This window comes from Mustela lutreola, chromosome 8, assembly GCF_030435805.1.
Source record: "Mustela lutreola isolate mMusLut2 chromosome 8, mMusLut2.pri, whole genome shotgun sequence".
Lineage (NCBI taxonomy): Eukaryota > Metazoa > Chordata > Mammalia > Carnivora > Mustelidae > Mustela > Mustela lutreola.
Genome location: NC_081297.1, coordinates 133,780,032 through 133,804,821, shown reverse-complemented (window position 1 = coordinate 133,804,821; position 24,790 = coordinate 133,780,032). Strand labels below are relative to the sequence as shown.

At 47.5% G+C, this 24,790-nt stretch overlaps 1 protein-coding gene across 2 annotated transcripts in view; it reads right to left on the bottom strand.

The window, feature by feature from the left end:
• STAB2 (stabilin 2) overlaps positions 1–24,790 on the bottom strand; it is a 166,905-nt gene that overhangs the window by 8,987 nt on the left and 133,128 nt on the right. For both annotated transcript variants that reach the window (XR_009356928.1, XM_059186690.1), the window contains exons 53-66: positions 22,766–22,912; positions 21,388–21,444; positions 20,146–20,272; positions 18,277–18,426; positions 16,459–16,563; positions 15,083–15,190; positions 13,167–13,360; positions 11,653–11,794; positions 7,020–7,153; positions 4,692–4,857; positions 4,441–4,547; positions 2,442–2,561; positions 1,560–1,700; positions 330–437 (exon numbers count right to left, since the gene is read on the bottom strand). Coding sequence is in view for 1 of the 2 variants with exons in the window: in XM_059186690.1 (XP_059042673.1) it covers positions 330–437; positions 1,560–1,700; positions 2,442–2,561; positions 4,441–4,547; positions 4,692–4,857; positions 7,020–7,153; positions 11,653–11,794; positions 13,167–13,360; positions 15,083–15,190; positions 16,459–16,563; positions 18,277–18,426; positions 20,146–20,272; positions 21,388–21,444; positions 22,766–22,912 (1,806 nt within the window). In the remaining variant the exon portion in view is untranslated. The remainder of the gene's footprint in view (positions 1–329; positions 438–1,559; positions 1,701–2,441; positions 2,562–4,440; positions 4,548–4,691; positions 4,858–7,019; positions 7,154–11,652; positions 11,795–13,166; positions 13,361–15,082; positions 15,191–16,458; positions 16,564–18,276; positions 18,427–20,145; positions 20,273–21,387; positions 21,445–22,765; positions 22,913–24,790) is intronic.

Sequence of the window (24,790 nt, the reverse complement as noted above, 5' to 3'; positions counted from 1 at the left end):
AGAGACCTGTCTAAGTTGCACAACAATGAAGTGGAAGGGACAAACCAGAGCTCAGGATTTCTTACTCCCCTCCCAGTGGCTTCTCTATTGGCCCATTCACTCAACAAATACCAATAGTGGTGGGTGTTGCGTTGCTAAGGTACTGGGGCAGGGGTGGGGTGAACCAGGGCCTCACATCTCTGAGGCCAGCTGCTGCGGATGTGGGTATGGGAGGCTCCTCCCATCTCCAGAGGACAGGAGACAAAGCTTCTAGCTACAGTTTGCCTCTTGGGGAGTGGACAAATGGACCTTGGACCTCCCCCCACCCACCAGGAGCCCTGGATACTCACCACTGGAGTGGGGGGTGCTTTTAAAGGTCTGGAAATGACATGAATGATCCCATTGGAGGCAAAGATGTCCCACTGCAGAATGGCCCTTCCATCAACAAACCTGGTCTCCTGAGGAAATGAAAGGGGGCTGATGGAGATCTGTGGCCATCAGTCTCTTTTCCCCATGGGGGCAACCCCGCGTTCGAAGGAGGTTGCTCAATTTCTCCCAGGTCCTGCGGTCTGGGGGTCAGGCCTATTGTTACCAACAGGCAGGGCAGGACTTCTGCTCCCATATGGACAGCACAGAACACCTTAGTTGCCCTTGGGCCACAAGGCAGATTGAAGAGGTACAAGGAACCCAAGGGGCCATTCTGTCCTACCAACTCGTCTACCAGATGAGAGTTCAGAGGGAAATGGCTTGTCCAGGATCACCCAGATAGAAAATGGCCAACCCTAAGCCTCTAGACTTTGGATCCACTGCTCTGAACATCCCACTGAGCTGTTAGAGAATGGATCTCATCCCCTGCTAATCAGAGCATGATCTACTGTCTTGTGGTGGTGGGCATTACCTGAGCGTTCATTAGAAATGTGGAACCTGAGGTCCCCATACTCCACCTGCTGAAGTATGATCTGTATTTCAACAAAACTCTAGCTGATTCAAATGCATGTTAAAATTTGAGAAACCCTGGTCTAAACCACCAATCTTCAAGAAAAGAAATCATTGATCAGGTAAATATTAAAAAATAATACTCATTTGGCACTTGCTACCAATCACGCACTAGTCTCACATGCCACAAGCACAGAGTCACTGAATTTTCGCAAGTGCCTATGATTCTATGTCATGGTCACCACGGCTACCACTGCCATCAACATCATGACCATCACTATCATCATCCTCATGATCATTGTCAATATCACCATGACTATCATCACCAACAGCATCACTGCCACTGTCACTGTGAAACAGAGGCAGAGGCCAGATAGCTTTAAACATGGTTTCATGTCAAGTTCCTCATCCATCATTATCAGTTTCCAGGGCTGGAGGTCACCATTTGGTTTACTCCCCAAGGGGTAGGGGCTGCCTAACAGCATGGTGTACTACAGTGTGCACCTAATACCAGCCCCTGACTACAGGTTTAACATTTACTTTCACATTATAATAGTTGTCATCTATTAAGCACCTACTGTATGCTAAGAATTTTGAATATATTCTCTCCAGTTCTGCCAGTAAGTCCAGAAGATTTTTCATACCGGTTGTTGCTGGTCCTGGCTGGAGGTGATGAGTAGCTGGCTTCCCAGCTTAGTCTGTAGGACGGTACCATTGACAAGGTCATTGTAAAAGAAGATGCTGACATTGGCGAGGTGGTGCTCAATGTCTCGCCCAGACAGCGTCTGAGAAGAAAGGAGAAACACAAGAATGGTCTATAGAAACCAGGCAATTTTATTTTAAATAAAAGAAAAAAATCACTTTTCATGGCCTTCTGTGTCCATGTGGAAAGAAGGAATGTCAAGCTTCTCTCAGGTGCACCTCTAGCTAGCTTGTGGCATTGAGAGTCATCTTTGTGAAGGGTGGGTCTTGAGTGGGTAACCGTGGGCAGAGGTCCCACGCCTCTCAGCCCCTAGATGGGACAGGGCTGGGGGCTGCCAGAGCCTGTGGTCAGTCACCTGTGTGGAATTGCCATCTCTTCGCACATCCACATGTGAGGACGGCTAGTGGGGTGGGCTGACCGCATCTGGGGCTCTGCTTCTCCACCCCTCCAGCATCCATGCCCTTTGCCATAACTCTGAGTGCTTCCTGCTCTGACTTTGGGCTCAGCCGCATGACCTGTTGACCCAGGGGACTGTTAGCCATTGTGACCCAATGGGGGCTTGTTCCCAATGACCACTTGCTTCCAGCGCCATGAGAATGTGTCTGGGCTAGTGTGCTGGAGGACGGGAGTCCTCTGTCGGCGGACGGCCAGGCCCTCACAGACCTGTGAGAAGGCCTGGCCAGGACCATGATGGCCAGCTGACCTGCAGATATGTGAACTGAGTAACTGTGTAGCCACTGAGTGTTGGGGTGATTTGTGGTGACAGATAACGGATCCTGTCGAAGCACTAGTCTGAAGCACAGACAGCTGGCTTCTGCCTCACCTCGTTCTCCCCCAGTCCACTGTTCTGTGGCACAAAGAGGGTACTGCGGATCGACAGGTCTGTCAGCAGCTTCCGAAATGCCCGGCCTCTGGCTGAGCGGTTGGAATAGGCCAGCACCTCCTGGGGAGAGGAAAGAGTGGTCAGCTCTGGTGTGCAAGGGTTGGGGTGACCGGAGGACCTCGTGGAAGGGGTCCTGGGGTACCACCCATCTGGGAATGTTCCTGACGCTGGCCCCAATCTGGCTGCCACTCACAGGCTGTTTCTTCTGACTGCCTCCTGGGAGAGTTTTAGGAGCACTTTTCTTTCCTCAATGAATCCTGTGGTCCGAAGTACAGCCACATCACAGAATCAAGACCATTTTTTAACATGGCTGCCTGCATAGTCCTTTGAAATCTAAGTCAAATCTTGAGCCTCCTCTTGTCTTGCAATGACCTGCAGGTCACTCAGAGGAAAACCAGAGGCCTTACAAGGCATGGCCATAAGGCCCAGACCACCTGGACCCTGTTGCTCCACTGCCCCTGGGCCCAGCTGGCCTCTCTCGCCCTTACTTGGCTGCAGCCTCACTTCCTTCCTTGCCGTTCTTCAAACTCGTGTAGCCACTCTTGCCCTTATCCTCCTGCCGGCCGGTTCTCGCCCCACATCTACACAGCTAACTCCCTTGCCTCTGTTCACTCTTTCCCACTCTTTCCTAGGGTGTCGTCTTCTCACCAAGGCCATCCCTTATCACCCTGCAAATTGGGAACGCTCCGGTGGTACCCCTCTCTCTCCCTACTCAACCCTTCCCCTCCTTCCCTGCCCCCCACAGCATATATAATCACCTCCTAGCATTCACTACTATGTACTTACTTATTCTGTTTATTATTTGGTGTGTCTGTTTTGTTCACTGATATATGTCAAGCATGTAGTAGATGCTCAATAAATATTTGCTAGAACAGTTTAAGAAACCTCACTTACCCAGTTTGACTTTGTCATTGTGCGGACAGGGCTACTGAAGCCCAGAGAAGATAATTAATCTGCTCAGGGGCACACAGCCAATGGGTCTTGTTCCGACACTGTTTTTTTCTGCAATGCTGTTGCAAGCCAAACTCCCACATGCAGAAACACCAGTTTGACTGTTTATCTTCCGTGTGTTTATGATAAACCTGAATTTTAGAACAGTTAGATGGATGCTTTCAGTCTGCAGATAAAGACTCACTATTTGGGAGCCTTTGGTTTAACTTCTGCTCTGATCCTGCAAGCCCTATACGTCTGCTCAGTCCCCTCTCCTTGGCTGTGCCCTTCACCTTGGTAAGCCTCAGTGTCTTTATCTACAAAATGGGGATAATAGCAGAAGTGGCCTCATAAGGTCACATGAGAATTTATTCCTAGTAACAAGTGTTTATTGAGCATCTACTTATGCCAGTGACAAGGCAGGGAAAATCCTGTCCCTTAGGGAGCTTACATTCTGTGGGCTGAGTTATAAGTGTCTGAAGAGGTTCATGCATGCACAGTGCAAAGGAAATGCTCAAGATATTCTTGAGCTCGTTATTATTATTGACCTAGTTATTATTCTCGACCTAGTTATTCTTGACCTAGTTATTACTATTAGCTCAGTTCTCTGATTGGTCAGCACCAAATCCTTCTCCGGCTGGAACTTTCTCTTCACTAGGCATAACACGTAGAGCATTGAACTGACTGGAAGAGCAGTGCTAAGGGTAGTTTGATGCCATGTTCAAAACTGTCTGATCACCAGGCTGGCCCAGCTAAATGTGCTCAACCTATTCCGTGAAGACCAAAGAGCTTCTCGTTCCTGCAGATTAGACTCTTAGGCTGCTCAGGATGCAAAACGAGATGCTACAACTAGTCAGCCCCAGTGTGGCCGTTTCTGCGTACAGGCCACAAGTCTAAGTGCTTTCATTACCACAATGGTGCTAGGAGGCTGGGGCTATCATCCTCTCCACTTGAGGCAAATGCTCCTTCCCTAAGGCAAAACCAAGCAGATGGGGTGCAGGACACGTACTGTGAGGAAGTTCGTCAGTGAAGGGAAAGACATCAGGACTTGCAACAGATTGCCACTGCACGAGAAGCCGTCTCCCACGTAGCCCGCCTTGCAAGTGCAGTTCACATCTGGAAGACAGGGGCACACAGGGGCCCACTCCAGTGAGGGAGGGGCCTGGACTGCTCCAGCTCACCCTTGGAGGTTGGCTGGCCAGGCTGAGGATTGATCAGCAGTGCAGGCCCTGGAATCTGAAGCGTAGCTTGGGTCATTACCTTTCATCCGATAGCAGAAGACATCCCACATTTCACTCTTGTTGTTTCTTTGTCCATAGTCTATTATTCCAACAACTCCAGAGCCACAGTTCTGGGAGGCGTAGGCTGTGGGGTAGGCTACCCGCCCACTCTCCAGCCAACCTGCTGAGCAGAGGTGGTACTTGGCCTGTAGGGACACAGACGCGGCCATGGATCAGCTACAATTTCATATTCGGTGTGGGCTCCTTTAGTTCCTGACTGATTCTCACATCAGACCGTAAACTCCATGAGTCAGGGTTATGGCTCATTTTGCCTACTGTACCACTGTGCCTGGAACATAGTAGCTGTTCATTAAATTTTTCTTGGTTGATTCATTGAACAGATGAACATGGTACCATTTTTTCCTTTCAATGAATGCCCAAGTCCTTCACACCTATGACTCCTCTCCCTGTTCTTGAATTAAATTTACTCTCAGGCTTCTACTCCTGGATGCAAATTCTTCTGCTTATGCATTTATAGAACTCAAATTGATCATCACCATCTTTACTATCACCATCGTCACCATAATCCCCATCATTATCATCCCCATCATTATCACCATGATCATTACCATCAACACTATCATCATCACCATCACTATCATCACCATCACTATCATCATCATCATCCCCATGATCATTACCGTCATCACTATCACCACCACCACCATGTTAATCACTATCATCACCATCATCACTATTATTGCTATGATCATCACCATCATCACCATGACCATCACCATGACCATCATTATCACCATGATCATCACTATCATCACCATCACTGTTATCACCACCATCATCATATCACTATCATCATCATCCCCTTCATCACCATCATCACCATGACCATGACCATCATTATCACTATGATCATCACTATCGTTACCATCACTGCCATCACCACCATCATCACATCATTATCATCATCATCACCTTCAACACCATGATCACTAACATCACCATGACCATCATTATCACCATGATCACTATTGTCACCATCACTGCCATCACCACCATCATCATATCACTATCATCATCATCCCCTTTATCACCATCATCACCATCATCGCCACGACCATCATTATCACCATGATCATCACTATCGTCACCATCATTATCATCATCATCATCATATTTATTGAGCGCTTACTCTGGGCCAGGTTCTGTTGTAAGGGCTTTTCCTGTGTCAGCACTTTTAACCCTCATACCAACTCTATAAGATAGAAACTTAAAAAAAAAAAAAAAATCCCCATCATATAACTGACAAAATTGAGGCAAAAAGGAGTTAAGTAACTTGCTCAGCTAGCTAGTAGTTAAACTGAGGTTCAAACCTGAGTGAGCGGCCCTTTCCACAGCTCTTAATGTTAAAAACTCAGTGTACCGTCACTACAGTGCCTATTACCTTTAGTCCTATACACAAATGCCAAGTAGGACAGAGGTTTCCATGGCCTCATCAAGGCCACAAAATTGGCAAGCAGGAGAGCAAAAATTCAGACTCTCCAATATGCTGGGGCCTGGCATCAGAGGTTTTGTTCCTTGGTGAAAAAATGCCAGGTTTGAAGGAAGGCGGAGACTGGATGGTGAGGGAATTTGGAGGAGCAGCCTTAGAATCATACTGTGTAGGCAGTTACCTCCTCTATGCCCACTGAGCAATTGCTAGCCTGTAACTCCAAGGTGCTGGCCTTTCCAAATACGCAGGGCTTCTGGTTTGGGGGACCAAGAGAGTAGCCTTTACTAGAGCTCCATCTCCTACCTGGTTGCTGCCAAGAGCTGGGCCAATCCCCATTTATGACCTTCACATCCCCGCCAGACATTTCAGAGACCCTCAGATATTTTGTGTGTTCAAGGCGTTCCTAGGCCTCTGGCGATGGATCTCTTTCTGGTTTTCAGCTGTGGGACATGCACTCCCAGTCTGTGCTTCTGTCTTAGCAGTTGAATGTCATAGTAGAAAACAGACTTTTGGAGTAAGGGCTACATTTGAATACTGGATCTGCCACCTCTTGTCTGGATGACCTTGGGCACATTACTTAACCTTTCAGAGCCTCAGTTGCCCCCTCTGTAAAATGGGAATAGTGACGCCTACTTCCAGGAATGTTATAAGGATGGACAGGGTTATCAACAAAGCACTTGCACGACACCTGACACACAGTGCATGCCCGACAGATGTGATGAATTGATACCATTGCTCCAGGAGCACCCTCCTTCCCCTCCAAGAAGGCAGCAGCCCAGGTCTCCCTCGTGTTAAGAAGAGGCTGCACCCTGTCCCCTGCAGACCCTGCCTGCGTGGGGCTGACCAACTGGGGACCACCTTTTGGGCGTAGGAGAGCTGGTTGTAGGTTGCCATGCTTGCTGCCTCGTTGGCACACGCCTCTTTGGCTTTGTCAAAGGTCAGCTTGTACTGGCCCAGCGGGGAGCGGAGATGGAACACTCCGACGGTGGTATCTAGAAGGGAAAAGACAGCAATCATAGGTCAGCCCGCCTGGTTGGCAGGGTTCCCAGGAAAGGACTGGCAAAGCAGAAGGCAAGCTGTATCCCAGGGGCCTTGGAGAGCCACTTCCCTTCAAGGTAGATTGAAGCACATCATTTAAAATATTTATTTCTTTTCTCAATACAAAAACGGCACATGTTATTGTAGAAATTTGGGCAATCAACAAAGTAAGAAAAAAAATACAAATCACCTAAAACCTTATTCCCTGGAAATAATCATTACTCCAGGGCTAACATTTTGGCATACTTCCCCTAAAGAATTTTTATTTTCTTTCTTGGTAACTTATTTTGACATAATTTCATACTCTTCTAGACTTTTTACCTCTTCCTTTACATGTCATATACATTACAAATGTGGCAGCATCCTGCATATAGAGTTTTTAGAATTTTTTAAAAAATTTTATTTATTTATTTGATACAGAGAGAGAGAGATCACAAGTAGGCAGAGAGGCAGGCAGAGAGAGAGGAGGAAGCAGGCTCCCTGCTCAGCAGAAAGCCCAATGTGGGGCTTGATCCCAGGACCCTGAGATCATGACCTGAGCTGAAGGCAGAGGCTTCAACCCACTGAGCCACCCAGGTGCCCCTAGAAAGCTTTTTAAAAACTTAACATTGAATCATGATTATTCCCCCATTTCCTCTAGCAAGAGGATTTCCCCCTCAATACTTATAGTTGAATAATTTTTGTGAACTTTACAGCCATGACAAAATACTTTAAAGAGAGTCTTTGCAGCGTGTCTGGGTGGCTCAGTGGGTTAAAGCCTCTGCCTTCAGCTCAGGTCATGATCTCAGGGTCCTGGGATCGAGCCCCACATCGGGCTCTCTGCTGAGCAGGGGGCCTGCTTCCTCCTCTCTCTCTGCCTGCCTCTCTGCCTACTTGTGATCTCTCTCTCTGTCAAATAAATTAAAAAAAAAAATCTTAAAAAAGAGAGAGAGAGAGAGAGTCTTTGCCAAGGACTCTATGTTTTCTGGTCTCACTCTGCCCTTAAAAAAGTTTTCTTGCCATTTCTCCCCTAAGAGACTGAAAGAGTTCTCACTTTTTCCTGGCTGAAATCTTTTTTAGCCAGACAATTAAATGCAGAGCCAGAAATAGTTCAAGAACCGAGTTACATCTTTACATTGTCAAGTTCATTACCAAATGCCACTAAAAGGTCACTTTCTACACCAAAAAGAGTTAAGTTCAAGGTCTTTCTTTGACCATAGTCTGGCAGAACATTCCACAGGTTGTATGATCCTGTCAGCCCTATCAGAATTGCAGACACTTCCAGCATAACAGTCTGGGGAAGGATGGACAGATGTTTTTCCATGTTGCTAAGGCAACATGATTCTTAATAGGGCATCTGAGTGGATATGTAACAGTGCATTTGATCATCCTTGACTGTTAGATATGGGTTATCTGTAATCTTTTATGATGCAAAGTAATGCTAGGATGGTACATCTATCTTTATTCCCTTATTAGATTGTGTGTCTATTGGATGTGTTTCTTGAAGTGGAGCTACCAAGTCTCAGCGTGAATTATTTTAAGGCTCTCAGCACACGTTGTCCAACTGGCTGCCATGAAGGCTGTACCAGTTTGCCCTCCTCTGAACCGGAAGAGTAGGCACTTCCTCCCAAGTGTGGCATGGTTCTGTAACCAAGCCCACAGGGAAAGCTGAGGTCTTAGCCCTAAACCATCCTGGCTTCCTAAGGGTAACTACTCAGCTTCAACAGCGGGTGAGTGTTACACTTAGTAACACTCCTGTCTCTTTCTTGACATTCATGAGAGCAGAAGGGAAAAGCCCCCCGGAAAAGAAGAGCTGAATAGATTTCCACCTGTGAGTCAGCTGTGGGAACAACAGGACTGGCTGAGTGGACCGTGCCCTGAAGAAAAAAGCCGAGCACTTTCTTGACTTCACTCTTTGAGGCAAAAGGCTCGCAGATCAACGTCCCTGGTCCCAGGTGCACATTTCGGCACCCATCCTAAATCGCAACTGCTTATAGAATCCTTCTGCTTGGTAGCCTCACCTTGAACATAGAATGTCCCCAACCAAGCTCTCAAATGTTGCACCATGTTGCTTCCCATCTGTTTGAACACAACCACACTGGGTTTGCTTTCTTGAGATAGAAACCTTATGTGGCTTACTTATCCTCACCTTCTCTGGCCATAGGGCTGCCTTAAGCTCACCCTTCTTCCTGGTTGAGACCCTATTACCTTGAGGTCATTGCCATGACATCTTTTGAGTCTCCACCATAGTCCCAGGCCTCTATTAAGCTTATCTGAGTATTCCCTTTCTCATCCTACCTAGGGATCTTTCCCATCTCTGTCAATTCTTCAAAATAACTTTTTTACACTGATAAATATACATAACATGCAATTTACTTTTTTGACCATCTTAAGGGTACAATTCAGTGGTATTAAGTAGATTTACAATGTTATACAACCAACATCACTATCCATGTCTAGAATGTTTCCATCATTCCAAACAGAAACGTGGTCACCATCAAATTGTGACTCTCCATCCCCCTCTCTGAAGCCCCTGGTAACCTCTACTCTACTTTCTGTCTCTATGAATTTGCCTGTCATAGATCCCTTGCATATGTCCATAATATTTATCCTGTGGTGTCTGGTTTATTTCACGAGACATGGTTTCAAGTTTCATTCATGTTACAGCACATGCCAGAATTTCCTTCCCTTTCCAGGACCAGATCATATCACACCATATGGATAAGCTACAGTGTGTTTATCCACTCCTTTGTTGATGGACACTAGGGTTGTTTCCACCTTTTGGTTTAACATGGGCATACACATATCTGTTGAGTCCCTGCTTTCAGTTTTCTTCTATTCGTGTTCTCTCTCTTTTTTTAAGTTGAACCATCAGCACAAGATAAACTGCTGTCTTCGGTTCTGTGACTTGCCTTTCCTTGTCTTATCAATTTAAAAAATGTCTTCAGCAACACTGGGAATCCCCTTGCAAAAAGACAATGTCATATATCCTGTGTATTTTCCTTGCTTACATTTCTTCTATCTCATCCCTGAAAGGGATCTGAAGCGTCTTAGAATTTGGCCCATGTTATAGACTGCATGTTTGTGTCCCCCCAGATTCATGGGGTGATATTCCCAATGTGTTGGTATTAGGTAGTGGGGCCATTGGGAGGTAATCGGGTCATGAGGGGAAAGCCCTCTTGCATGGGGTGTGTGTGTGTGTGTGTGTGTATTTTTAAAGTAATCTCTACACTCAACATGGGGCACAAACAACCCCGAGATTAAGAGTGGCATGTTCCAGGGACCCCTGGGTGGCTCAGTTGGTTGGGCGGCTGCCTTTGGCTCAGGTCATGATCCCAGCATCCTGGGATCGAGTCCCACATCGGGCTCCTTGCTCTGCGGGAAGCCTGCTTCTCCCTCTGACTCTGCCTGCCACTCTGTCTGCCTGTGCTCGCTGTCTCTCTGTCTGACAAATAAATAAATAAAATCTTAAAAAAAAAAAAAAAAAAAAGAGTGGCACGTTCCACTGACTGAGCCAGCCGGGTGTCCCAGGCTAGTGCCCTTATAAAAGGGACCTCAGAGAGCTTCCTAGTCCTTCTGCCACATGAGGACACAAGAAGACAACAGTCAGAACCTGGAAGAGGACCTTCCCTAGAAGATGGCCATGCCGGCACCCTGATCGTAGCCTTCCAGGCTCCAGAATGGTGAGAAACACATTTCTGTTGTTTTTAAGCCACTCAGTAGATAGTAGCAGTCCGAACGGATTAAGACAGTATGCATCAGGTGTTAATTCAGTAGTTACTATTGAGATTTGTAAAAACTGCCTTACTAGCAATACCATGTCTCTAAAACAACCCTGTCCTAGTCAGAGACATCCAATAAATCTTGATTGGCCATAACATGTAATACCCTGAATTGCTCTCTGAACCACTGCTGTCCCTCTGGCTCAGAATGACCTTGCTGGGTCCCTTGTGGATTTCCTCCTTGAGGCTTTAAGATCACCTACACCTCTGCATTTCCCATTTGGCTTTCTACTTTGTTGTGTGTTGTGATTCCTAGTTTTACATTACTTGTGGGTTTATTATAAACCATTTAGATCAGCCTCGGAAGAGAATGCCACACATGCCGATCGATGTGTATTATCGAAACAACCGCTCAGAAGCTGCATCTGCACGTGGCAGGTGCTTCCTCTGTTATTTAAACCCTGAACTATGCTCCTTAGATTCAATTCCAACCGATGGTTGCTAAGCAACTTGGGGAAAGCCTGTTTCAGGAAAATTCACATTGGATGACCTTTGAGCTCCCTCCTAGTTCTAAGGCTCCCAGTCGAGATGAATTATTTCAGTCCTCTGCTACCAAATCCTGCTACCTCCTGGGCACTGGGTCCTGGGCAATGCTTGGGCTGTTTGGCCTGGCTTTTAATTCTGTTCCCCTTTGCTCTTGGGCAAATCCCTTCCCCAGGCCAGAAGGCCAGTGACCCCCTAGCCACACTGACCTTGGAAGTGGAGATCGGCACAGTCGGCATCGGCGTGGCACTGCCCGTTGTCCTGCAAACATCGGTCGATGGGCAGCTGCTCTGGCTCACAGTCTGTCCCGTCTCCCACGTAATGACTTTTACATTCACACTTGTGCTTGCCCTGTGGGGAGAGCCGAAGCGATGAGAAGCCCCTTTTCTAGGACTCCAGGACCCTGATGTGCTCTGCAGGCCTCCATCCAGCACAGGAGATGCTCTGAAGCACCAGGAAAATGCCTTGCTTATAAATAGTGGCAATTAAGTCATTGCTATGTCTCATGTTGGTACAGACTCATGAGGAAATGTCCCCTAGGCTCAAATGTTCCTTGGAGACAGTGTCCCTGACCCGTTAAAGAAAGCAACCCTCTTCATCCCTTCTATCACGCTGGCCCAATTCATACTCTGCCTGACTCTTGGTCAGGTGCTTGGTACTTTCTGAAAGTATCTTGTGCACCTGTTTCTGCCCAGAGCATTGCCCCCTTCCCCCCTCACATTTCATTGCTACATCCCTGGCTCTGACAACAGCACACGGCAGGTGCCTGATGAATGACCTCACTTAATCCCCGAACAATTCTATGAGGGCTGCATTATTAGACTCACCTGGCAAATGAGGAAACAGAGACTGGGAGAAATCAAGTAGCCAACTCTGGGCCACGGAGTATAAGTGGGGGAGCTAAGAGTCAGAGAGTGACTCTGAGTCCCAAGTTCACACTTAGGACCACAGTGGACATTATCTTCTACCAACTTCCCTTCCCAACAGATAAACCTGGCACCAGGGCACTGGTCCCATTCTAAAAAGGCTTGAGTTTGGGGGTCCAAACCTGCACTTTCCCCCCACTTTTCACTGACATTTTGTTTTAATAAACTTATTACTTTGGATAATTCTAGATTTTGAGGAGAGCTGCCAAGATAGCAGAAAGTGTTGCCATATACGCTTCACCATGTTCCCTCACGTTACCTAGTCACAGTATCTTTGTCAAAGCTAAGAAATGGGGGCACCTGGGTGCCTCAGTCGATTAAGTGTCTGCCTTCCACTTGGGTCATGATCCCGGGGTCCTGGAATTGAGTCCCATATGGGGCTCCCTGCTCAGTGGAGAGTCTGCTTCTCCCTCCCCTCTCCCTCTACTCCTTGCCCCATTCTTGTGCTCTTTCTCTCTGTCTCAAAAAACCACAAAAAACAAAAAAACAAAACAAAACAAAAAACCCCCAAAACCAAAAAACAAACAAACAAAAAACAAAAGAAAAAAAACCCCACTAAGAAATAAATAATGGCACATTACTATGAATTAACAATAGATTTTATGTAGATTTCACCGGTTTTCCTCCTCATGTCCCTTTTCTGTTTAGGACACCACTTGGCATTCGGTCTGCAGACCTGACAGGACGTAGAGCGCGGTGGGAAGGAAGCTGAGGGGGAGGCTGAACGACGAGCAGAGTGAAGCGAGGCTGAGCGACGCGGAGCCGCTCCCGAGTTTCCCGGGGGAAGAGAGACTCACCGGGCCGGTCATCTTGCAGGTGGCGTGCTCGTGACACCCACCGTTGAGGCCGTCGGCACAGGGGTCTATCTCCTTGCAGCTGCGACCGTCCCCCTTGTAGCCCTTCAGACAGCTGCAGGACACCTTGGTGCCCTTCTGGGAACACCTGGCCACCTTGGCACAGCCCCCGTTGTTCTGTTTGCAGAAATCCACAACTGCACGAGCAGAAGGGAGAGGGCGCACTGAACCACGGTGTGTGGAATGTGAGCTTCAGACGGGGGTTATGGGTCACCCTGGGATCAGGGGACATTGGGAAGGAAATGGGCCCCAGCAGGTTGGGGTCTTCCTTCCCCATTCCCGAGAGCCCCTGGGCTAGCCTCTGGGGACACTAGAATCCTGTGGCTGATAGCCTCTGAGACCAGGCCTGATGACCTCTGTGCACCTGTGACCTCCTTTGTCACATACCTCTAGGCTCCACTTTGCTAGTTTTCTGAATGAGTTTGAGTTTTTAATGTTAGGACAGGTGTGTGTATGTGTGTGTGTGTGTGTGTGTGTAGTTACTGTACTCCTGAGTACTTCATGAGATGGTCTTCGTTAACCTCACTCCACAGATGGTCGCACTGAAACCCAGAGAATTTAACTGTCTTACCCCCGGTGATAACGTGGTGGGACAGGGACTTAAACCCTACTTGGTTTGACGCCCAAAGCTCATACTTTCCCCACTGTGTTGTGCTACCTGTTAGGACCTTTGTTTTCACAATCTCCCAAATTTCAACCCAATACTAGATGAGCTCTAGCCTCAGGAGCAGCTAGAAAGCTATCTGATTTCTCCTGCCTGGCTTTTGCCTGGAGTCATGGCAGCCACTTGAAATTTTGAGAGAATAAACATGAGGACCAAAGGCCTCATCCTAAGAACAGTAGAGTGGAAAGACAGAATCTGAGTCTTTGCTGCCATTGTTGATAAGTGGCCTATTTCTGGACTGCCTTCTGGCAGATTACAAAACAGCAGGTATAACAAGAGCTAATTTCTGTAAAGAAATTATGTATCTTTATTTACATATTTATGCATGAAAGAAGTTAGAAAGTACATGTGGCATAGGCTGGTAGGTTTCTCCCAATATCTATTGTCTCCTTTTTCTATAGTAAGAGATTTTTCATTGGGCTCATGGTTGTCTAAATGAAGACTACATTTCCCAGGCTCCTTTGCAACTAGGTATGACAGGTGATGGGGCTCCAGCTGATGCAATGGGAACAGAAGAAATTTTTACTGACTTCTAGGTGCATCTAGAAGTCAGTAAAAATTTGAGGGAAGGAGGTTTTCCTCCCTCTTCACCTTGCCCATCCTGCTGCCTGGGATGTGCTGGATGACCATCTCAGGCCAGGGAAGTGAATGATGGCAGAGCAACAAGGTAGAGTCTGGGCTCCCAGATGTCCTGTCAGAGTTATGTTAGTTTTGGATGGCTCCATTCAAACTACTATATGAGGTAAAAATAAACATCTGAACATTTGCCTTGTTTTTGCCACTGTCCCTTTGGGTCTCTGCACGGCTGAACCTATGTCTTAATTACTAAAGACAGACATGGCAATGGTTAGAGTGATTCTCACCAAATGATGAAAGTAAGAGTTAGGTTTGTTTTTTTTTTTTTTTAGTACTGTAAGGTATTTTCTGATATTTTTTTGAAGGCTGGGTTCCCTGTGGAGTTACAAAAACACTCTACAATAAGGTGCATCACTCTGAGTGTGCAAAGCGATTTCAGAACAATGACCTGAGAGGTGCATGAGCAAACCACATTTAGGATACTGAGTCACAGAGAGGGTAGGTACTGGGAAAATGACCCAGGCAGGAATGGGAGGGTCAGGAAGAAGTCCAGGCACTGTGACCAATTCCACTCTGCTCCTGCCCCACCCTGTTTCACACACGCACCAACAGGACCTACCTGTGCACGTGATTCCGTCCCCTTCATAATTCAGGTCACACTCACAGGTGTTGTTGTCCTTACAGGTGGCGTGAGCAGAGCAAGAAGGTGTGCACACAGGGGGCAAGGCTGCAAGCAAGGAGGTCACCGTTCATGCTGCACCTGTGATGTGAGGACTTGGGCACACCGAGACTCGCTGTCTGGCCCGTCCCCGTGTTTCAGAAGTACCCCCCTTCCAGTGGGAGGATACGGTGATTTGCTAAGTTTCCTCCCAGCCTGGAGATTCTGAGATCCCAGAATGACTCTGTAGTATGAACACATTAACTCTACAATGCTATTCAGATTGAACTATGATATGTCACTTCTATGGGCAATCAGTTAAAACCTTATACCTCAACAATGATAAATTCACCAGATTAGCTCTTTGGCCCTACAGGCATAGGCTCCAGAAGGAGCAGACTGGATTGGAGGAGAAATTCCATGGGCTTCTGAGGGCACTGCTCAGCTTGAGGGAAGTCTGGAGCTCTGGTGGGTGAATGGGGTGACCGTGTCAACAGGCAGCGCAGAGCCATGGGGTGGTCAGGGGAGGAGGGGAGGCGCGGGAACGGAAGTTCAGGGATTCTGGAATCACAGTTTGCTTAAGCCCATGGGGAGAACTTAATCATACCCTCCTGCCCCGCAGCCCCCAGCGGTTCACAGTGATAATTCAGCCTTCACATCTCAGACCTTCCACCAGAAGTCAGGGCTCAGGGTAAATGGGGCACCTCAGAAAACTGGCTGCTCAGGAAGGATCTAGATTGTGATGATGAGGATCATGATTGACAATGATAATGGCAGCTCTCGTTAGTGTCTGACATGCGGGGTCCTTCATAAACACCATCTCCGACCCTCACAGACCCTCCCCTGCAAAGGGTTGATCAGGCCCTTTCTTTTGCAGGTGAGTGCACTGAGGCCCGTCCTGGGTGGGTTATTCCGGGCCATTCACCTAATAACTAGCAGAAACGGGGGTCAGATCCCAGACTCCACAGTACCATGCATTTTCTGTGAAACCACTCTGCGTCTGTTGGCACATGTGTGTGCCCGGGACCGTGATTCTGCGGGACCATTCCTGCCCAACCCTGTATTGTCCGCCCAAGCTGGGTCCCTCTGTGATTGCACGGGACGGTGTGCTGGTTTCATGGGTTTGAGTTAAATCTTTTCAGCCAGTTTTTCCTCTAGTCCCCAAATCTCCTGAGGCCTGGGGCCATGTATCCAAACCTTCTTTTCCTTGTGGAAAAGGAAACACCCGTTTTGTTGTTTTTTTCAGGTGCCTTGCAGGCCCCCAACCTCAGCTGAAGGTTTTGGGAGGCCGATCGGCAGCGCGTTGCTCCAGACAGCCGACCGCTCCCGGGACACACCTGTCTGAGTGTCGCAGAAGCGGCCAGTCCACCCTGTTTCACAGAAGCACTGTCCTGAGCCCGTGGGGCCGTCATCACACTGTCCGTGGGCTGAGCAGCCACAAGCTGTAAAACAAATTGGAGGGGGATTGGAAATCAGTGATCAGGGGTGGAAATCCTATCAGTCAGCTCACTGGCCACCTGTTGGCTGTGTTGTCAGTGTGGGAGGATCATGCTTATGTCATCGTTTTCATTCATTCATTCGAAGGAACATAGTCCATGGCTATCAAGGGGCCGACACGACTAGGCAATGAGCTTACAGTGAAAAACATAAAACAGAAGGTTCCTGCTCTCATGGGGTTTACAGTCCAGGAGCAACTGGCTTTTGAACATGTAATTATAAAGATGGTGAGTGTTATAAACACAGAAGTAAGAGGGCGTCATAGGGTATGTAGCAGAATAGAAAGAAGAGAGAACCTTATAGAATCTCCTAACAGAGAATCTATTTAGCAGCGACATCTTCAAGATATGTACCAAGTCTTCCTCTTCTTGCCACCTTGAGCACTATACCCCTGCCCCAAGGCACTACCGGCTCTCACCTGGATTATTTCCTTCAGTTCCCCAGAGGTGGCCCTGCTTCTGCTCTTGCTTTCCTACAGTAAGTTCTCCTTGGGGCAGCTGCAGCAATCCTTTCTAATCTGTTCAGCGCACTCCTCCATTCACAGTCCTTCACTGGCCACCATTACACTTAGAATAGATGAAGGGCTACCTCTGCCAGGAAGCTCTTATGTTTCCTGGTCTCTGGTGGCCTTCAGATTTCATTTCCTTCCTCTCTCCCTCTTTGCCCACTCTGCTCAGCCACTATCAGTGTATGCCACACCCATTTCTGCCTCAGGACCTTTGCACTGGCTCATTTCTCTTCTAGAAACACCATCCCTCTAGTCTGCAACTGCTCTGTACAGTAGTCCTTGCTACATGTGGCTATGTAAATTTAAAGTAATTAAAATAAATCAGTTCCTTAGTCACACATTTTGAGTGCTCAACAGCCACATGTGGCTAGGGGCTCTCACTCCTGTTGGTAGAGTTACAGACTATTTCCAGCATAACTGAAAATTTCTTTGGGCAGAGCTGCCATTGGAGATCCCCATGCCTGCCCCCACCTCTTTTTGGTCTTGTCTCAAATATTCCCTGTGTGAGATGTCTTCTAAAATAGTGCCTCCCTGCCTTCCCCATTCTCTTAACCTGCTTCTTTCTCTTTATAACTTTATAACTAACTACCTTTGTTTTCAAGTGTATATTCCTTGAGAATTGGGATTTGGCCCCCTCCCAACACCACTGTATCCCTACAACTTAGAACAATTCCTGGCTTTAGAGCAAGTCACTTAGCCCCCTTGTGTCTCAGTTTCCACATCTGGTAAGTAGGGGTAATGACAGTACCGCCCATGAAGGGTAGTTGTGAGGATTAAGTAAGAGACAAAACATACCTGCCGGGCACATAGTAGGTGCTTAGTAAACATTAACTGGAAACATGAGCTGTCAATATTAATAAGGACTCTAAATGCATGTTGGTTGAGTGACTGAATGAGTGTTGCTCAGTCACAGCTTGTCTTGATGGCTGCAAGGGATGTGAATTTCACTTCTAGAGCTAGGGCTCTTTCGGTGGATGGGACTGGGAATACATCCAGGGAGGGAAGACGCATGTCAAGGCAGGCAGGTGGGAGGTGAGGGGATGGGAGAGAGGGGAAGAGGAGGCTACTGGGTCAGGCAGGTGATGTGGACGAGGACAGGGGACACACGGCTGAACAACAGGCTAAAGCAGGGGGTGTGGGAGCCACGTACGCTGACAGTCAGGCCCGAATCTCCCCGGCAGGCACAGCTCGCACGCCGTCCCATTGAAGCCTGTGTTGCATCTGCACTCGCCTATGCCTGAGTACTGATCGAGGCAGACACCGCGGTTACTGCAGGGGGCATCCGCTCCTCCCGGGCAGGCTGGAACAGACGACACAGCAGTGACTCAACAGTCTCCCAAGACCCAGAGCAGCTCAGCATCTTTGTAATGTGAGGCTGATCGGCCCTCAGCTGCGGGGCTCATCTCCATGATCCCAGAGAGACCGTGGCCCTGGGGACACACCCACATAGTGTCACCGGATGCTTAGGGCAAGCCAGTGGCCTTTGGGGCCTGAACTTCAATGTATCAGATAGGATTCTACCGTGGCAGAGCAATATGCTGAACCATGTATTGTATTTGGGGTTAGGAGGTCTGAATTTGAGCAGATCTGGGCTGAATTTCTTTGAGCTTCAGTTCTGTTAGCTCTAGAAGAGGGCGATGATGATGATGATGACGGAGACCACACTGTGACTGAGGTTCAAATACATTACTTAGGGCTCAGTTGGTTAAGTGTCTGCCTCCGGCTCAGGTCATGATCCCAGGCTCCTGGGATCAAGACTCTCACTGGGCTTCCTGCTCATCAGGGAGTCTGTTTCACTCTGTCCCTTTATGTGTGTGCTCCCTCTCTCTCAAATAAATAAAATCTTTAAAAAAAAAGGTTACTGTAACTGAGAGCACTTTGAAAACATAAGGCACTGAGCAAATGTAAGGACACCGATTTTTGTGCACACTCAAGTGATGGAGTGTGGATACTGGGTGATCACGTGTACTCCCAGCCCAGAATTTTCTCAACTGGACCACAGTGAATGGAGGACACATGGTGGTTAAAACCACAGCTTCTGGGGACACTCTGTGGGATCTTGGGCCTGCTGCTTATCCTCTCTCTGCCTCAACTTTCTCATGTGTAAAATGGGGATAAAAATAGAATCTGTTTCTAGGGGTTGCCTGGGTGGCTCAGTGGGTTAAGCCTCTGCCTTGAGCTCAGGTCATGATCTCAGGGTCCTGGGATCGAGACCCACATCGGGCTCTCTGCTAGGCAGGGAGCCTGCTTCCTCCTCTCTCTGTCTCTCTCTGCTTGCCCCTCTGCCTACTTGTGATCTCTCTGTCAAATAAGTAAAATCTTAAAAAAAAAAAAAAAATAAAATCCGTTTCTTAGAGGTGGTTGCCAGGTTTAAATGTGTTGTTATATATGGGAAGCAGCACACAACAAATGTGCTTAATCAAAACAGTGTGTGGTCAAGGGGAAGTGCCATGGCATTTGTTATGATTGGCCAGAAGTTCTATCTATACACAAAGATTTCAGAATGGGCCCAAATGTCCTTTGGCAAGGAGCCCTTTCTTGGTGAGGTAAGAGAGGGAGGTGATGCCATACATCCCATAACAGGGGGGTTTCAGGAAACAATGGCCCCCACACCTCCCTATTAGCACAGCACCCTGCCAAGGTAGAATTCTATGCATTTAAACTCATGTGCTCATCAGTGTCCTGGACCAGCATCAGAAATGAAATAACGGTGTTTCTAGCACCATGGGAAATGTCTGATGCTATCCTGCTGAGCAAAAACGCACAACCCAATGACAATTGAGGCACAGGAGAATCTCAGCTCTGTAAAGAACAAAATATGACGCAAGGAAAAGTGGAAGGAAAGCTAAGCAACTCTTTAAAATGGTTGCTTGCGGATCGTTTCTTGGAGGGGTTCCTGGGAGCAATGCGTTCCGACGCCCCCTCCCCCACCCCTGCTCCACAGCGTCTGTACTTTCAGATACAGCGCAGAGATGGCACAATCCTTTGAGAATCGCGAGGTGGTAAGAGGCGCCCTCACCCTGACAGTCTCGCCCGAAGTAGCCCTTGCAGCACCTGGGGAGCCGTATCACCATGGTGCACTGCTCCCGGCAGCCTTCCAGGTACCCTTTGAAGGACATGTTGTATCGACACTTCTGCTTCACGCCCTAAAGGAAGAAAGCGCACTAACCCTCCGCCTTCCACCGCCCGGACTTGGGCTCTTTGGCTCTAGTCCGCCCCCAGTGGAGGGTCCTGGGTACTGCCCAAATTGAAAGTGGGGCTCCATGGCCCGGGAGCCCTTTTAAAAATAAAAGGAATTCTTAGGTGTGTAGGTAGGCAGGTGGATGGGGGAGGGGGCAGAGCTAGAGTTCACAGAAGTTCTCCTTAGCCTTAAGAGGAAGGACTTGCTGACCCTTAGAGCTGTTTGCAAAGGGTGCAGTCTCTTGCGAGGAGAGTGGGGGAGAGATAGCTTTCCATCATACAGGGGGGTGGGTGGGTGTGAAGGGGTGGTGGTGGGGTGTTTGTGGTAAGGTCCCCAAATCATCAGTAGGGAAGGCATGAGTTCCAGGGGTGTTTTTGTTAGAGATTTTACTATTGGAATAGAAGGAAACTGACTTTGGGGTATGTAAAAGAGCAATATTTAATGAGTGCTTTTAAAGTACATTTTAAAATGTACTTTTCCTAATAGCCACACACAGAATAGTTGTTAGCTCCATTTTATGGAGGAAAAACCGTATAGATGATGTAATTAGCCAAAGATCACCCATTGGAATTGGATCCCAGTGCCATGGACTCCAAATTCCATTGGCTTGACCATTACTCTTAGGTTGCTTTCTGGGCCCTAATTCTAGCTTTGCTCTTTACTAGCTCTGTGGTCTTGGCCTAATGCTTACCCTCTCTGAGATACATTTTTTTTTTCCTAAGTGGAGGAAATAATAGCTTTCTAAGAGAGGTATAATGAGGATAATGTATCAGAAATAAAGGGCCCAACACACGGCCAGGGACAGGGATAGCAGCCAACAAAATGCAGCTATGATTTGCAATCCCATGAGTTTTGTAGACAGTTCCTGGAAGGTGGGTACTGGGTTGACAGGTTGCCTGCACTTAACGAGGCTAAGGATGCCTGGTTGTTAAAGGAATGATGCTGATTGCATTTATACAACCGACCTGCAGACAACACAGCATCATACAACACCCGTGCACACACACACCCACCAGAATGTTTGTTCTGACAATGGAACAAACACTGCGCTCCAAACATTATCACTGCATTCATAATTACCTTTGGCTTACTCCACCTTGGACAGCTGGGCGTATTGGCGCAGCTCCAGCAGTCTCCCTAGTATGCAAGAAAAGAAATGCTTAAAAGTCAAGAATATTGGGCAACCCAAGAGTATACCCCTGGTTAATGCTTTGGTGAGCTGACCAAGAACTTAATCTTGATTTTAAGATTCTGGCTGTGATCAAGAATGCAAAAGCAACCACACTGCCACTTTGCCGTGGAGAATTCTGAAGATCCGTCTCGGCCCTCCACCCCTTGGCTTTTGTTGTTTGAGGTGAAAAGTTCCCTGCTGTACAGTGTCCTTCAGGCATCTGGTCCAGTGGGAAATGCGCACACAAGTGCCCCTTCCACTATAAACCAGCATGATACTTTTGGCCAGTCACACTCTTTGACCCTCAGTTTTCTGATCTACAAGATAGAGACAATGATTCTTGCTGCTGTCTGATCTTCAGGGGACTACTGATGGAAACTATTAACTGCAAAAATGTGTGCAGATGTACCTTGGAAGTTAAGAAGGCCAAAACCTCTACGGCAAAAAAGGACAACTGTTTTTTTTTTTTTTTTTTATCTCCTACTTTGGCTGGTGTCTCAAGAACTTGGGATATTTGTTGAATCCCTACAAGTTGACAGGTTCCCAAGCCAACCGATCACAGACTTGGCCATGAGAGCCACTTCCCCTTTTTGAGACTCAGTTTCCAAATTTATATCACAGAGTCACTGAACAACTTATAATGTTGGATTCCTTTAGAGGTCAGATGAGCATCAAGCCAAATGGCTGGCTCCGAGGTAGTAGCCTACACACGATACTGGACAGATGAATGAGTGTGAAATGTGACAGTGCCTCCTACAAGCAGGGCCCAGGGCAGACATTCAACCACTGTTGCTGAACGAATGAATGATTGAGTAACTCAACAGCAGTGTGGATGGCATATAATACTAGGCTAAACCCTATGAAGTTACCATTTTTGTAATCATACCCTGCCAAATATGGCATTTTATATGGTTCCATCCGGCAGAATAGCCAAAAATGTTTGTTGAATGAATGGGTGAATGACTGAATAGATAAGAGGGTTTGAAAAGGAACAGCTTGTTGCAGGATAACGGGCACCCAGTTAGTCCCAGCAACTCTTCCCTTCAGGGCGAGAGGATGAATGGACGGGTGGGCTGGTGGATAAATGGGAACATGCCAGGCCTGGGTGGGGCCGAGTAGATGCTTGTGGGTTCTGAGTGTGAAGGGCACCATCATCTGGCCCTCAGATCTCGTGGGTCCCAGGCTCCCCGAGGACCAGCCCCGAGTGGTTTTGTGGCAGAGTCCATGCTGGGTCATGAGGGCTGTACCCCAACTGTCTCCTATTACGGTACTGTTTTGGGGACTGACCGAAAAATTGTATGTGGCGAAAGTGTCACAGCGGCCCCCGAGGGTGGGATCAATCAGGAGGCAATCAATGCCATAGGCCACACCTAGGTCAAACAAGAGTTCTCGCTGCACAATTCTGCATGTTTGGTCGTTCAGGAAGAGCTCGCCCTGCGAGGGGGGTGGGGGGAGAGAGAGAACAGTCAACAATCCTTCTCAGACTTTTCTTCTTCCATAGAAGGTGGCAGCACCTTACCTGCAAGACTCAAAAAGAACTATAATATATATATATATATTCTTATAGATGTTAGATACATACAGCAAGCAGCCAGCGTGTAGTAGGTGCTGAGTAGTGCCGTGTGCTGGGCCTGTGCAAACTCCTTTAATCCTCACAACACCTAGAGCATAGCAGCTATTACTAGGGTCCCTGTTTACAGATGAGAAGACAGAGACAGGAGAGGTTCAGTACCTTGCCCCAGGCCAGGTAGTCTGTGGGCGGTGGTGTGGGCATGCCTACCCAGGCTTCCAGCCCCTGAGCCCATGCCCACGGCCCCTCAGCCATGCTGTCTCCACCAAAGTAGAAGCAGGGGCAGCGAGGGTGAAGGACTGGAGCAGGTCTGACCTGGCTGTGGCTCAGGATCCACTTTGGTAATGTGGTCACTTCCTGGACAGGCGTGCTATATATGTATATATATATTTTTTTACTTAGTGCTAGCTCCTAGCTAAGTCAGCCACAACACTTTTTTTCAGGATATACAAGTGATGGGCTGTAACTCTATAATGATGATGGTGACTTCTTCTTTCACATGTACTAGGCATTGTCTAAATAGTGCTTTAGAGACATTTATGCAACAGTTCTAGAACTTTCTTCCTTAGGGTTCACCCAGCTAGGAAATTGCTGAATATATCTGAATATATCTCCACCCATCCCTGGAGGAATCAAAATGCTTTTAGAACATTCTGTGAGAAGGGCGCCTGGGTGGCTCAGTGGGTTAAAGCCTTTCCCTTCAGCTCAGGTCATGATCCCAGGGTCCTGGGATTGAGCTCCGCATCAGGCTCTCTGCTCAGTGGGGAGGCTGCTTCCTCCTTTCTCTGCCTGCCTCTCTGCTTCTTGTGATCTCTGTCTGTCAAATAAATAAAATCTTTAAAAAGGAAAAAAAAGAAAGTTCCGTGAGAGAAAAAAAGAAGGTAAATCTTGGTATCTATTGATGGGAGGGGCATAGGGTGATTCAGTGGCAAGAACACAGGAAAACCAGTTAAATCCTCCACCTCCACTTCTATGCTGTGTGACTGTGAGCAAGTTACTGAACTTCTCTGTGGTCTGACTGCTTTCACCAGGTCACTAGGGCTAATGATTCCATTGCATAGGGTTATTATAAAGCTCAGACTAAATGATACATTGCCAAGTGCTCTGGAGGCTACATTGGCACCCAGAATGAGCAGTGGACATTTTTATTATACTTCTTCAATAGGTGTCCAGTTTGATCTATGGAAATAGTACAGCCAGTCTCAAGAGTGTAAGTACACTGGAATAATTTTCTAGAAGTTGGAATGTAACATTTCTCATATTCAGTTTCTAAATTCGATGCAACTCTACTGCAAACACCAAAGGGATTCTGGCTGGTCATAAATATAAACAGAATGTTATCAGGCACTTCAAAGAAGGCTCCTTGAAGAGAAAAAACTCAGCTGGGATCTGCATCCTAAAACCTTCCTCCTTTGTACTAGAAACTGGACCTGGTGGTTGGAGCTGCATGTTCCAGCAGTCTTCTTGAACCTTGACGTGCTTCTGAGGCTGGAAATGTGGAAACATGCTACAGAGGAAACAGAAGACGCTCCCCCAATGAGCCATTATACTAGCTCTGGATTGGCTTCCTCCAGAGTTCTTTTGAGAAGATACAGCCCTTGTATATTTAAATCGCTGTCTTTTTGGGTTGTCTATGATATGCAGGACACAGGATGTGGCTCCTGCTATCATCAGACCCATTCATTATATGGAGTTCCAGCGAGGCAAGATGGTTTGGGAACTAGCTGGGGAAGGTGAAAATT